Genomic DNA, 13,909 nt, shown 5'->3' with positions numbered 1-13,909 from the left:
GTATGTGTGCATATATATTGTGTATATGTATTGAGCATGTATATGTATATGTGGGTGTGTATATATAATGTATGCATATATGTAATGCATAAATGCATTGTATATGTGTGTGTATATGCATGTATATGTAGTGTGTGTGCATATATGTGCATATATAGTGTGTATACGTTCGTGTATGTGATGTACATGTATATGTATGGGATGTATATATAATGTTTGTGTTTATGTATGTGTGTATGTAATATATGTGTGCATATGATGTGTATATGCATGTGTTTGATTGCATATGTGTATGCATGCATGTATATGTAACGCATTGTATTGTGCATTGTGTGTATGCATATATAGTATGTATATGTATGTGTGCGAGTATATGATATACGCGTATATGTGCATATGTATAGATAATGCCTGTGTGTATAATGTGGATATGCATGTATATGATATGTGAACATGTGTGTGTATGCATTATATACCTGTACCTCAGTTTCCTTCTCTGCTCATGACAAAGAGCTGTGGGTCAGTCCCTCCCTGAAGGTCCTGGCCCTGCCCTGCAGTATCCGAGACCAAGGCTCAGGCCAGGGACTCATCCTGGCAGGCCGAGCGCCTTCAGAGAACTGCCGGGCCAGTGGCCAGCAGGCAGCCTGGGGCTCGGCTCCCCTTTCCTCTGCCCTCTCTTCTCTCCTGCTGGGGCCCTTGGTCCAGGCAAAGCTCCTGTGGAAATGTGGGAGGCCCCGGGACTCTGCCCTTTGGACCTTTTGCAATCTTCTGTGAAGTTCTTATCCCATCAAGCTCAGCGGCCGGCTGAGAACTATATAAGGGCAGCTCCAAATGAGGGGACTCATTTACCCCATCGGGCAGCCAGCAGGAAGAGGACTCAGTGAGCAGTCAGCCAGCCAGCCAGCAAGCCAGAGAGGACGAGAGAGACGCCAAGCTTGGGAGGCAGCAGGAGGCCCCCTCCCCAGCTGGCCACCATGGGCCGCTGGGGCATGCTGCTGCTTCTGCTGCTGCTCCTGACTGGCAGCTCCTCCCGTAAGTGCACAGGCACTGGCTGGGGCAGAAGCCCGGCATGAGCTGACCTGGAAAAAGGAATGGGTCATAGGAACCCTTTTGGGTGCTTGGCTTGCAGGCCAAAGGGCCCAAGCAAAGGCCAGTGCCGTGCCTGGGTGGGTGGGCTGAGAAGGTGGGCACAAAGGTGGCCTGGCTCTGGGATTTCTGCTAAGGCTTGGGGCCCAGCATTGGGAGGGGACAATCCCCAGGGCATCAGCGGGCGAAGGAGAAAGAGCCCCTGAATTCCCTGAGAGCAGGTAGGCAGTTGAGTGCCAGAGGCTGGAGGGGTGGGTGTGCTGGCAGGAGCCCTGCCTCAGTGGGCACTGATGCCCGGGACCCAGGGTGGGGGAGCAAATCGCCTATTTCCCGAGGGCGTCCTAGGGTTGGGGAGGCCAGGCTGGGGAAGGGGCCTGGCTGTGGCTGACCCACCTCCCCATGGCTTATTTCTCCTCTTTCCTTCCAGAAGAGGAAGGGGCAGAAAACCAGACCCCAAGCTGTCCCAGTAAGTCTCTGGGGGGGCCTGGCTACTGGGGTGAGGGTGGGGATTTGGGCTTTCTTGGGGAACAGCAGCCCAGGGTGGGGGAGCTCAGGGCCCCAGCTTCTACCTGAGAGCCCCTGGGATTGAGGCCCAGGGGCTCCCGCTCCCTCACCTTCTAAAGTCAACACTGGGGGCTGGGTCATTAATCATTGATCAGCCCCGCACCCGAGCCACCTCCGATGAAAGGCCAGACCGCCCCCCAGGCTGTCCTGAGCTGTTTGCTTGTCCTGTCCTGTCCCTTCTCTCCCCCCTCCCCCCACCCGCCCCCATTCCCGCCCCCCACCCCCAGGTCCCAGGGACCTTTGGAGCACAGCTTTGGGCAGCCAGCCTTAATCAAATGAGGGTCACCTTCCTTTGGCGGGGCCCTGGCGCCACCTGCTGGCCACACCCACCCTCTACCCTCAGTCAGGCTCCTCCGGGGCTGGCAGGGTTGGCAGATGCTGGCAGGGCTGTTAGCCAGGGCCCCTGCCTAGGTGAGGCAGCTCTGCATAGTGGGAGCACGACCTGTCACTGCCTGAGGCTGGACCCTCCCGTGCTTCCCGGCCGCAGCTGGCCACGACCATCCTCGGCCGCCCTGTGACCAAGGTCTACGGGTGTGTGGGTACAGGGCCATGTGCCTATAGAGAAGCTGTGCCCGCGAGCACTCACCTCCCCCCCCGGGCCCAGGCCTTGCCACTGAGCTGCCCTGAGCCAGGCATCGGATCCTGTGTCTGAGGATCCACTCCCCTCTCCCATCGGGAAAAGGACTTGGTTTGGGAAGCGAGGTCATTAGTGAGTGTGCAGACGAAGCCCAGTTTGGGGTCACCGGGCCCTGCAGCCCTTCAGAGCCCTTAACACCTTACTTCTCCTTGCAGAAGACGCCACCCGCTTCAAGCACCTCAGGAAATATGTATACAACTATGAAGCCGAGAGTGCCAACAGCGTGGCTGGCACTGCAGACTCATACAGTGCCACCAGAATCAACTGCAAGGTCCGTAGCCCCCAGAAGTGCTGGGGGAGGGACCTCGGTTCCCGAGGATCCAGCCCTGTGCCCACCCAGGAGGGGGTGCTTCCTCAGGGGCAGTGGGCACTTCCAGGCCAGCATCCCTGGGTCCTGGTCTGGAGCACCAGGCCTCTGTCAGTCAGTCATAGCCAATGTGTGTCTCTCCAGCCCACACCTGTCTGGAAAAGCTCCTGCCTCATTGCAGTGGGGGGCGGGGGGGGGGGCGTGTGTGGTCAGGGAGATGTGCTCTGAGGAAGCCGGGCTGCAGCCAAACGTTTAGAGACGGGCAGAGGAAGCATTTTGTATGCTCTGCCCAATGGCCCCTTGCCAGCTCTGGGGGTCTCGAGAGTTTGATGGAGCCAGTGCCATCGTCCCAGAGATTTGGGGGAGAATCGCCAACCCTGAAGGCTGTTGGGTTTGGACTGTAAGGAAGGTGCTCGGGGCAGGGCACACAGTGGAGACCTGGTCCTCTCCCCTTCCTGGCATTTTAAGCAGAGTATCTTTCTCACCTTTGTGGGGGCCCTGCAGCCTGGCGCCTCTTCTGTCTGGGCCAGCGGCTTCCCTCCCATTTTCCCTGCCTGTTCCACTGCGGTCTCTGGGAGGGCGGCCCAGCCTTGGGCTGTCCACGCTCCCTCCCTCCCAGCATGGCCCGGCAGGAGCCCAGGGAGCGAGTTCTGTCCAGCTTTGCCCGGCACATTGAAGATGCGGGTAGAGCCCCGCAGCATGTGGTTTTCAAAGCCCTTCGCTGCCCGGCTGACGGTACTAACGGCCTTGGGTATACTGAACTCCCTATTCACGGCATCTTCAAATGAAAGTCGGCAGGTGCTAGATTAGAACGAGATTGGGGACATTGGGGCGGGACAGGAGGGGGGAAGGCAGGACCTTCCCTCTGCGGGACACCATTAGCAAGCCCGGGGTGCATCATCCCACACACACGGTGGGATGCAGAGACAAACAAGAGACAGACATATCTACCTTCAAAGAGCTTCCAGTCCCAGAAGGAAAACAAGGCACACAAATGAGCAGGTGGCGTGTGGAAGAATCTGGCCGAGGAGGGGCCCTTCTGGCTGGAGGCAATCAGGGAAGGCCTCCTGGGGGAGGCAGCTTTGGAGCTGAGCCGGAAGTGGGGAGGGGCACCTGAGAGTTCAGAACAGTGGGAGCAAAATCCTGGAGATTCTAGGCTGGGAAAGCGGGTTTGAGCCCCATTCCAGGGGCCTTTGAGGCCAGGCTGAGCAGGCAGCTCCGAGCTGTGGGAAGACTTTTGAGTCGGGTCTGGCAAGTTTATCATGTAAGGGTGGGCTGGGGAGAAGCCTGGTGGTTGCGAAACTTATTAGGAGGAGGCTGGGACAGTGACTGAGCCAGCGAGGGGAGGACGAGGTCCATGGGAGCCACAGGCGATCTGATTCCCTTCCTCTTCAGTGTTCTGGGCTGTGCCCCAGTGACCACCACCACTGCTGAGAGGCTCCATCCCCTGTGGGCGGTGACAGGGCCGCAGGCAGGACCCACGGCCGACTCACCAGCCCACGCTTTTGGTCCCCTCCGCGAAGCGTCCACTTAGAGAGGACAAGGCTTCGGGGTGGTGACTTCCCTTAAGCACAAACGCTTTTTGGTGGGACGTTTCTGGGTCTAGGCGATGCGGGGCAGAGGGTTGTGGGCAGCAGTGGGTGGGCCGGCCCTGGTCTGGGATAATGAGGCTGCTCCAGCAGGAGTTCTTCGGGAAGTTTGGGGCTCTGCATTTGCAGTGCCGGGGTCGGCCATCTACCGGTTCTGGCGGCGATTCCTTATCAGTGTAATCGACTCCATCTTCCTTATCCTTGACGTGAGGTTAATGGGGAGAGAAGGGGTCGGAAACCTGAGAGGTGGGGTCAGACTCGAGAGGGCTCCGACCCTCGGGGTGAGGAATGGGGGGGGGGAGTCAAACGTGACTGGAGGCTTCCTGTCAGAGAGTCTGCAAGGACACAGAGGAAGGCAGTGGGAAGAGGGGGTCTGGGGGAGAGCAGGGTCGAGACTGGGCAGGACACTCAGCCAGAGCTGTCCAAGAGGACAGGCTAGTGCACACCATGCGTGGGAGGCGCCTCAGTGTAGGTGACCCCTGGGAGAGGCCAGTGAATGAGCTGTCCAGCGTAGCAAGGAGAGTAAAGGGGGGCCAGGATGTGGACTGGGGAATGTCATGTCGGGGGAAGGAGGCGGAGCTTGTGTGTAGCCTCCCATGCCCCCTGGCCTGGCCCCGCCCCGCCCCCGACCAAAATAGGCTTAGACTGTGCTCAGTGAGGAATAAACTGCGGGGGCTCGTTACTCCCAAGAGGGTGAGGGAGCTCCCTCAGAAGTTTAGGGTACTGCCCCCTTTCTCACAGATGCTCCCTGGCATCCACCTGGGCAGAGCCAAATGGACCAACCGCCTTATGCTCATTTTGGGGAATGACTGTCAGTAAGTCAGTCAAGAAACATTTGAGGCTCCTCCCACAATACCAGTGGAGGCTGGGTGGGGCTCCAGCAGGGAGCAAACCTTGTGATGGCTGCCGGACCTTGCGCAGGAGACCCCCACCCCGAGATAGCAGGACAAGGCATTTCCCCGGCATTCCAGCCCCTCTGGGAGGTCGGGATCTACCTCCACTGTGCAGATGAAGAAGCTAGAGTTGCAGAGGCCAGGGGCGCTCTGAGTCCCGAGCTGGGCCGGCCCGCGGGGGCCGGGCTCTGCCGACTGGTTCAAGGGGGTCTCTGTCTTCAGGTGGAGCTGGAGGTCCCGCAGTTGTGCAGCTTCATCCTGAAGATGAGCCAGTGCACCCTGAAGGAGGTCTACGGCTTCGACCCAGATGGCAAAGCTCTGCTGAGGAAAACCAAGAACTCGGACAGATTCGCCGCTGCTATGTCCAGGTGAGGAGTTAGAATCTGCGCTTCTCTTGGCCCAGCTGGGCCGGCCCACGGGGCTCCGGCAGCCTGGGGAGACCCCCGAGATGGGACCGGGGAGGGATCGCGCGTCCAGCGACTGTGTAGCCCCAAATCAGCGCCTAGTGACCGCATGGACATCGGGGCCCAGGGAGGCGCGATTGGAACTTCCCTCCTGGGCTCCGAGGCCAGCGTCCTTTCCCCCTCTGCGGGGAGGGCCCAGAGAGCAGGTAGAAGCCAGGCCCACATGCTTGTCTCTCTCGGCGGGGGGGGGGAGCAGGTATGAACTCCGGCTCAGCATACCGGATGGGAAGCAGGTGTTCCTGTACCCCGAGATGGAGGAGCCTGTGCACATCCTCAACATCAAGAGAGGCGTCGTCTCTGCGCTGCTGGTGCCCACAGACACGGAGGAGGACAAACGGGTGCTCTCCCTGGTGAGAACATCGGACAGAAAACCCATCACAACAGCCATTATGGGCATGGGGTTCTAAGGCTTGCCGAGCCCTTCTCAGGTTTCCCCCTGTGATCCTCATATTGACCCATTTTACAGTTGAGGAAACTGAGGCAGAGGTGAAAGTGACTTGCCCCAGGTCACACTAGTAAGTGTCCAAGCAGAATTTGAAGTCTGATCTCGTGCCTACTGTGCCACCTAGCTGTCCTCTCGTGTGCCTAACACTGTGCTGGTAGGATCCCCACTGTCCAAACAGGAAACTGAAAACAGCCGCTGAGCAGAGGTGTCCTTTTGTCCTGTTCTGACTTCCCTCCTCACCACCCTGCCCTTGGAGAAGGAGGGAGATGGGCCATCTCCTGGGCCTTCCCTCTTAAGATGGCAAACATTTCCAAAAAACTGAAATTGTTTCAAACGCTGAGAATTTTCTGAGAACATTAGTTGTGGTGCTTCTCCAGATCGTGGCCCCTGACAACCTCAGAGCCTGCCCCCTCCCTCTCGAACTTCCTGGGCAGTGAGAGGCTTCCCACTTCTTTGCTGCTCCCCTGCCATCTGCCCCCAACCTCCTGGCCCGGGCCCCCAATGTGCTTCCTCCTCTCCCGTCCAGGACACCGTGTACGGGAATTGTTCCAGTGACATCACAGTCCGGACAAGGAAAGGAAATGTTGCAACGGAAATATTGATTGACAGAAACCTGGAAAAGTGTGATGGATTCAAGCCCGTCAGCAAGGCTGCTAGTCCAATCGCCATCATCAGGGGCCTGGTGAGTACCTGTCCTCAAAAGTCCTTGGGCTCCAGAGTCACACTCAATAAAACCTGCAAACCTCAGACCTGGAGGGGTCTCACCCGGGACCTCTGAGGCCCAGAGAGGGAAGGCACTGGTCCAAGACCACACAGCTGGACGAGGATGCCCAGCCCAATGCTCTCTGCATGGAGATTGGGGCCTCTGCAGGCAGAAGACCAGTGATGCCCCCTGGCCCTTAGAGGAGGTGGGCAGCTGTGTCCGGGTCTCAAGGAGGAGACTGACCTCTTCCCTGTCAGAGAGGCTATCACTGAGCCTCTCCTTCAGCCCCACCCCCAACCCTCCCTCCCATGGGCCAGAGCCACTGACCCAGTTGCAGCCCTGGACCATTCTGTCTGTCATCCCAGTGTCCTTGGGACAGCATCAGCCTGGTCTTGGGAAGCAGCTCTCCCCTTCTCAGCCCATTTCCGGGCATTGGTTCTCTGTAAACATGTCTCTGGGCTTGGGGAAGCAGGAACCTGAGTTTGCTGTCCCCTGGGGGGATGTGGGACCAGGAAAGGGCAGCCATGCGTCTGTGCTGACCCCTCAGTAATTACTCTCCTGCTGTCAAGTCTATGTAGGTTTCCAGCTACATGCCTTTGTCATTCCCCCCCCCCAGAAGGTACATTCCTGGAGGGCAGAGGGCCTGGCACAGTACCCAGCACATAGTCTGAATGAGTAAATGAATGAAGGAAGGAGTGAATGAGTGAGTGAGCAAACGAATGAATGGAAAAGTATGAATAAAGGAATGAAGTCTTAGCATTGACTACAATGTTTGCAGACTAAAAACAGCAGTGTTGAGGAGATCCCTTCTCTGGAGGGACTAACAATAACTGGGGGAGACAGCATAGAAAAGGAAAGCTTGAGTCCTCAGGTGACAGCAGTGGGGCCCAGGCAAGGCCAGGTCCTTCGACAAGGGGATGGCCAAGCCTCCTCTGTATCGGGAGGAAGAACAGAGGAGGGGTCCTTGACTAATGTGCAGGGATTCGTTGGCTGCCTGAAGCAGGCTGGGGAATTCAAGTGGCCTTTGGGGAGCAGTGGCCTGACTGTCCAGCTCTGGGCTTCCCAGGGACTGCTCTGGGCCCTGTAGGTCTGGCTGGTGGGGGCGGGGGGGGGGGAGCAAGTCACCCTTGAGTGAAATGGAAAATGATGATTATAATAGCACTAGCAGTAAAGCACTCGCCCTAGAGTCAAGAGGACCTGAGTTCAAAACCGGCCTCAGACACTTGACACTTACTAGCTGTGTGACCCTGGGCAAGTCACTTAACCCCCATTGCCTCCTCACCCAAAAAAGAAAAGAAAAGAAAAGAAGAGACATTGTCCAGAATAATAGCACTAGCAGGTGTAAGGCTAGCCAAGTCGGGAAGGATTCTCCGGAGCCAGAGAGGACACCAGGATCTCTGGGAGAAAGGCTTTGTCCGGCCAGGAAGGTGTCTTTTTCCAGCCAGGCTTTGCTCAGAGCTCCTGGCTCTCCCCTCTGCCAGCCCCTGGACACAGGGCCGGGAAGGGGCTGGTCCTGGAGCTGAGAGGGAGGCGCAGACCCTGGCCTGGCCACTGGGTGGACACCTCTCCCCACTTCCCTTCCAGGGTGGCCCCTTGTCAAAGCTGCTCAACAGTCGGCAGGAGTGCGTGTACACTCTGGACCCTCGGAGGAAGCACGTGGCGGAGGCCTTCTGCAGGGAGCAGCATCTCTTTCTGCCCTTCTCCTACAAGTAGGCTTCCCTGGCCACCGGCCCATGAGCCACCCAGCTTTCTCTACATGCTCTGCCCTGTCTTGGGCAGGGATGGGGTGGGGGTGGGGAGCAGGTGAACAAGACCCTGTCTGGGCTCTGCCAGGGCCTTGCTGAGCCCCCTGGGGCCAAAAGCTTGTCAGAAATTGTCCAAGGACAATCAGGGGGAGAAGGAGGTGCTGCCTTGGTGGTGGGGCTGGTCACCAGCCAATCAGCAGGCATCCATGGGGAGCCCTGTGCTAATCCTCTGCCTGGGTGGGTGGTATTCAGGGAGACCAGAGTCTGGCTGAGGACACCGGTAGGGCCATAAATGCCTGAGGCGGGGCAGCTAACTGGCATAGTGGATAGAGCACCGGCCCTGGAGTCAGGAGTACCTGAGTTCAAATCCTGTCTCAGACACTTGACACTTACTAGCTGTGTGACCCTGGGCAAGTCACTTAACCCCCATTGCCTCACAAAAAAAAAAAAAGAAATTAAAAAAAAAAAATCATAAATGCCTGAGGCAATAGGCCCTTAAGGCCAAGTGAAGGGGACAGATGGGGGGTGCTTAGTAGCCAGGGAGGTTCCCTGTGGGTTTGGTGGCCCAGGTGGTCTCCTGGAGGAAGCGTGGCTGGAGCAGGCTGGGAAGGACAGACAGTCAGTGTTTGGAGCCATGGTGGGGGAAGGGGCTCGGGGCTGGGCAGCTGAGGCGGGGCCGCATTCTCTGTCCCAGGAATCAGTACGGCATGGTGGCCCACATCACCCAGACTCTGAAACTGGAAGACACCCCCAAGATCAACAGCCGCTTCTTTGATGAAGGTGGGCTCTGTGGCTGGGTGGGGGGAGAGCCCAAATCTGGGGTCAGGGCAGGAGGGTTCTAGGCCCACTCTTGGGACCCTTGGCAAGCCTCCCGGACACTCAGTTGCCACCCTCCTGTAGCCTGGGGTCTGCCCCTGTGTTGCAACACGTCTGCAGTCATCGAAGGCCATTCCCAGTGGAGTCATTGGTGGGTGGGGTAGCCTCTGGGAGCCCTGGGAATGGGCATGGAAGATGGGAGGGGATGCTGGTTGGGGTGACTGAGCAAGGGGGTCAGTCCATGCCCTAGCAGGCCTCTCTTAACCACAGCCTGCCTGCCCTCTCTGCCAGCCCCTGTCAGTGACAATGGGGTCCCAGAGCTGGGGGAGCCGGTAGAGATCCTCTTGTTGGTGGATTAGGAGTGTGAGGCCTAGGGGGAGGGAGGGGCTCACCCCAGAGGAAGTAAGTGGCAGGCACACTGAAGTCCCGCCCCATCAGCTCACGACGTGGTAGTGAGCTCCCCGTGACCAGAAGGGCCAACCAAAGACTGCGTGACTCCACGCTGAGGCTCTGGTGAAGGCGGTTTCCTGGTGGGCACCGGGTCCATAAACTGGGGGGCTCCTTCCAGTACTGAGACCCTGAGCCTGGCTGCTCCCACCTTCCAGATGCTCTTCAAAAGAGAGGCCTGGCCTTGGAGAGCGTGGAGACCACGGCCCCTGCCAAGGAGGGCGGGGACATGGTTCTGAAGACCCTCCAGGAGCTGCAGAAACCAACAGCCTTGGGGCAGAACGAACACCGGGCTAAGCTCTTCAACAGACTGGTCGCTGGCCTGAGAGGCCTCAACGAGGAGGCCATGACGTCGCTTCTGCCCAAGCTTCTGGAAACCTCCAGGTAACGCTGCCGGGGCACAGGGGAGGGGAGGGGGCACTGCCGGAGAGGGGCCGGCCTGTGTCTGGCAGAGCTGTGACATCCAGAGGGGACTGGCCTGGCCAGCGGCAGACCTTGCAAACGCCGTGGGGCAGCTCAGGATATATATGGACAGCTCAAGGCCTTTATCTGAAGGGATGGCAGCCGTATTACAAGACAGTCAGATTCAGAACTGGAGTATGGGGGGTGCCGGGGGGAGACTCCAGTAGGGGCTGGAGGACCCTTTGTCCGAGAGGTCAAAGAGGGCACTCTTTTTTATTCTAAATTTTAATTTTTCTTAATTACATGTAAAGATATTTTCTGAGTTCCAAATTTTTCTCCCACCCTCCCTTACCTACCCCACCCCCGCCCAAACAATTTGATATAGGTTGTACTTTACTATCCTGTTAAACATATTTCCACATTAATCAGAACAAAAGGGAAAAACACAAGAAAGAAAAAGCAACAACAAAAGTACAAATAGCATGCTTCAGTCTGCATTCAGACTCCACAGCTCTTTTTCTGGGTGTGGAGCATTTTCCATCATGAGTCCTTTGGAACTGTCTTGGGTCATTGTATTGCTGAGAAGAGCCAAGTCCATCATAGGTGATCATCACACAGTGTTGCTGTTACTGTGTACAACGTTCTCCTGGTTCTGCTCACTTCACTCAGCATCAGTCCCCTTAAATCTTTCCCGGTTTCTCTGAAATCCGCCTGCTCCTTGTTTCTTACAGCACAATAGTATTTCATGACATTCACATACCACAACTTGTCCAGCCATTACCCTATTGATGGACATCCCCTCAACTTCCAGTTCTTTGCCACCACAAAGAGCTGCTATAAATATTTTTGTACATATGGGTCTTTTCCCCTTTTCTATAATCTCTTTGGGATGCAGACCTAGTAGTGGCATTGCTGGGTCAAAGGGGATGCACAGCCGCAAAGCCCTTTGGGCATAGTTCCAAGTTCCTCTCCAGAAAAGAGGGCGCTCTGCAGCCAGGCAAGGCTTATCATAGACGTCCTCTGAGGTCCCTTCTGCTGCTGTGAGGACACAGCCTTGTCCTCAGGGAGCCCCAGGCACCAGACAGCCTAGACCTGAGCAACAATGGCCCATGAAACTCCAGGGAGGCTGATCACTGCACTGGGAGTCAGGGAAGGCCTAGGCATGGGGGATCACTGCACTGGGGGTCAGGGAAGGCCTAGGCATGGGGGATCACTGCACTGGGGGTCAGGGAAGGCCTAGGCATGGGGGATCACTGCATTGGGGGTCAGGGAAGGCCTAGGCATGGGGGATCACTACATTGGGGGTCAGGGAAGGCTTGGGTATGAGGTGATCACTATTGGGGGTCAGGGAAGGCCGAGGCATGGGGGATCACTGCATTGGGGGTCAGGGAAGTCTTGGGTATGGGGTGATCACTATTGGGGGTCAGGGAAGGCTCAGGTAGGGGGGATCCCTACTGGGGGTCAGGAAAAGAGGAGGCAGGATTTGAGTGGTCCCAGGAAAGGTGGAAGGGTCTGGCTGGGCTCCCAGGATGAATGGAGAGGGAGAGGAAGGCCAGGCCCATCGGAAGGTGCCGTAGCCTCGCCCTGCCAGGCTGGAGGGGGCACAGAGCAACGGCTGAGCCAGGCCCTGTGTCCTCTCGTCCCCCAGACCCCTAAGCCTGCAGGCCCTGGTGCAGTGTGGGCAGCCCCAGTGCTACTCCCACATCCTGCGCTGGCTGAAAACCGAGAAAGCTGACCCCATGCTGATCGACGCTGCCTCCTATGTCATGGCCCTGATGCCCAACCCCTCTGCCCAGGCACTTCAGGAGATCTTCAAGGTGGTCCAGGAACGGCCAAGCCGCATCACTCTCTATGCCCTGAGCCACATGGTGAACAAGTGAGTGTCCCCTGCTCCCGGGGGTGGGGGGCAGGGGCTTGAGGATGGCCCCTGGCAGAGGGAGGTTGGGCCCCTGGCAGAGGGAGGCCTGGCCCCGGCAGAGGGTGCCCGGCCCCTGGCAGAGGATGCCCAGGCCCTGGCAGAGGATGCCCGTCCCTTGGGTTTGTCCAGCTCACCTTTGCAGGGTACTTGGAGATGTATAAAGCGTCCCTCTACGAATACCCTTATGAGGTGGGCACCACAGCCACTATGAAGCCACGTGACAGACAGGCGTGGTGCCCTGCCCAGGGTCTGCGAGTGCCTGCTAACTCTGCTCTCTGCTCCCCAGATTCCATCCCCAAACCCCATCGGTGTCACAGGAGCTGAAGAAGGTTGCTGACTACCTGATTTCGCGGCTCGGGGATGAGTGTGTGGGCAATGAGGAGGACATTTACCTTACCCTCAGGGTACGGAGCCCTCTCCCCAAGCAGAACCCCGCTTGCCAGCCTCTGTTTCTCCTGCCTCACACTAACAGGGGCCTTCTCCTTCTTCCTGCAGGTCATCGGCAACATGGGCAGAACCCTGGAGGAGGTGAGCCTGCAGCTCAAGGCTCACCTTCTGAAATGCATCCAGAGCCCAACGCCGTCCCTGGCAGTGCAGAAAGCTGCCATCCAGGCCCTCCGGAAGATGGAGCTGAGTGAGGAGGTGAGGCCTGGCAGAGGACTGGCTCAGAGGGTCCTGGAGGCCTGGGACTGCTGCCAGTCCTGCCTTCCCCCACTCCTCTGTCCAATGACAGGGTTGGCCTGGGGCCGTTCCCCAACTCCTCCCAGTGACCTGTGGAGGAAATAGAGGCTCCCAGCCCAGCCCAGCCCCTAGTCATGCTCATCAGCATGCTGGACGCCAGGTGCCCGCCATGCCCAAGAAGCCCCCAAACTTCCCCTCCATTCTTCCTCTCACTGGCGCAGCAAAGCAGACTTTTACCAGAGGCATTTTCTTGGTGGTCAGTGCCTAGGGGATGGCCCCTGGGACCCTGGGCTCCAGCGGGGCCTGCCCTCTTGGTATCATGAATGACACAAATATTTCCTGAGTGCCCATTGTGGGCACCTGAGCATTGTGGGAGGGATGGGTGCGAGGTAATGAGGTGGCTCAGTGAGGCACTGGGCTTGGGTATGAGGGATCCGAGTTCCAATCCAGCCTCAGACTCATTAGCTGTGTGTGACCCTGGGCAAGTCCCTTAACCTCAGATTGCCTCAGCTTCCTCCTCTGTAAAATGGGAATGATGACCTCCCCTGCTCCCCGGCTGCTGGGAGGACCCAATGAGATCACAGCTAAAGAGCTTGGCGGAGGGCCTGGCACCTCGTGGGTGCCGCTCAGAGGCTGCCCAGCTCTCACCAGTCTTTCTGGGGCGGGAGGAGCGCAGCCGCTGACTTCAAACAGAGCTTTCCTCACACCCACCTCAGGAGCTCGGCCGTTCAAGTACAAGTGGGGCAGACAGAGGCCGGGACTCTGAAGGGCAGCTGGGGACAAGACCCCGCCGCCGAGCCCCGGCCTGGCCCTCAGCGTTCTGCGCCTTCTCTCTCTTGCGGCTGCAGGTGCAGAGCGTCCTTCTCCAGACCTTCTTGGACAGCGCCTCCCCCGAAGAGAAGAGGTTGGCCGCCTACCTCCTGCTGATGAGGCAGCCGGCCCGCCAGGGTCTCCGCCAAGTAATCGGCGCTCTGCAGACCGAGAAGAGCGAGCAAGTGAGGAGCTTCGTGGCCTCTCACCTCGCCAACATCTTGGTCTCCGAGGATGTGAGCGTACAAGAGTAAGGAAGAGGGGAACCCCCACCTCCGGCCTGTGGGGGATGCCCATCACGGGCCGAGCCCACCCCTCCCCCCTTCCCCGTGGTGGGTGCGGGGTCTTAGGCCAGACGCTGGGTCAAGGGGGTGCCGAGGGGACATCGGGCACAGCCCCGCC

General features: G+C 58.2%; 1 protein-coding gene across 1 annotated transcript in view; it reads left to right on the top strand.

Moving 5' to 3' along the window:
- The first annotated feature begins 860 nt into the window (after positions 1-860).
- The window catches only part of APOB (apolipoprotein B), a 34,412-nt gene continuing 21,363 nt past the window's right edge, over positions 861-13,909 (top strand). Inside the window, exons 1-13 of the mRNA XM_043987136.1 lie at positions 861-1,032; positions 1,514-1,552; positions 2,443-2,558; positions 5,299-5,444; positions 5,737-5,890; positions 6,512-6,667; positions 8,273-8,397; positions 9,128-9,213; positions 9,855-10,080; positions 11,747-11,974; positions 12,303-12,420; positions 12,512-12,658; positions 13,546-13,757. Of these exons, the coding sequence (XP_043843071.1) occupies positions 975-1,032; positions 1,514-1,552; positions 2,443-2,558; positions 5,299-5,444; positions 5,737-5,890; positions 6,512-6,667; positions 8,273-8,397; positions 9,128-9,213; positions 9,855-10,080; positions 11,747-11,974; positions 12,303-12,420; positions 12,512-12,658; positions 13,546-13,757 (1,811 nt within the window). The 5' untranslated portion in view covers positions 861-974. The remainder of the gene's footprint in view (positions 1,033-1,513; positions 1,553-2,442; positions 2,559-5,298; positions 5,445-5,736; positions 5,891-6,511; positions 6,668-8,272; positions 8,398-9,127; positions 9,214-9,854; positions 10,081-11,746; positions 11,975-12,302; positions 12,421-12,511; positions 12,659-13,545; positions 13,758-13,909) is intronic.

The sequence above is a fragment of the Dromiciops gliroides genome, chromosome 2, assembly GCF_019393635.1.
Source record: "Dromiciops gliroides isolate mDroGli1 chromosome 2, mDroGli1.pri, whole genome shotgun sequence".
Lineage (NCBI taxonomy): Eukaryota > Metazoa > Chordata > Mammalia > Microbiotheria > Microbiotheriidae > Dromiciops > Dromiciops gliroides.
This window is presented reverse-complemented; position numbering and strand designations above follow the sequence as displayed.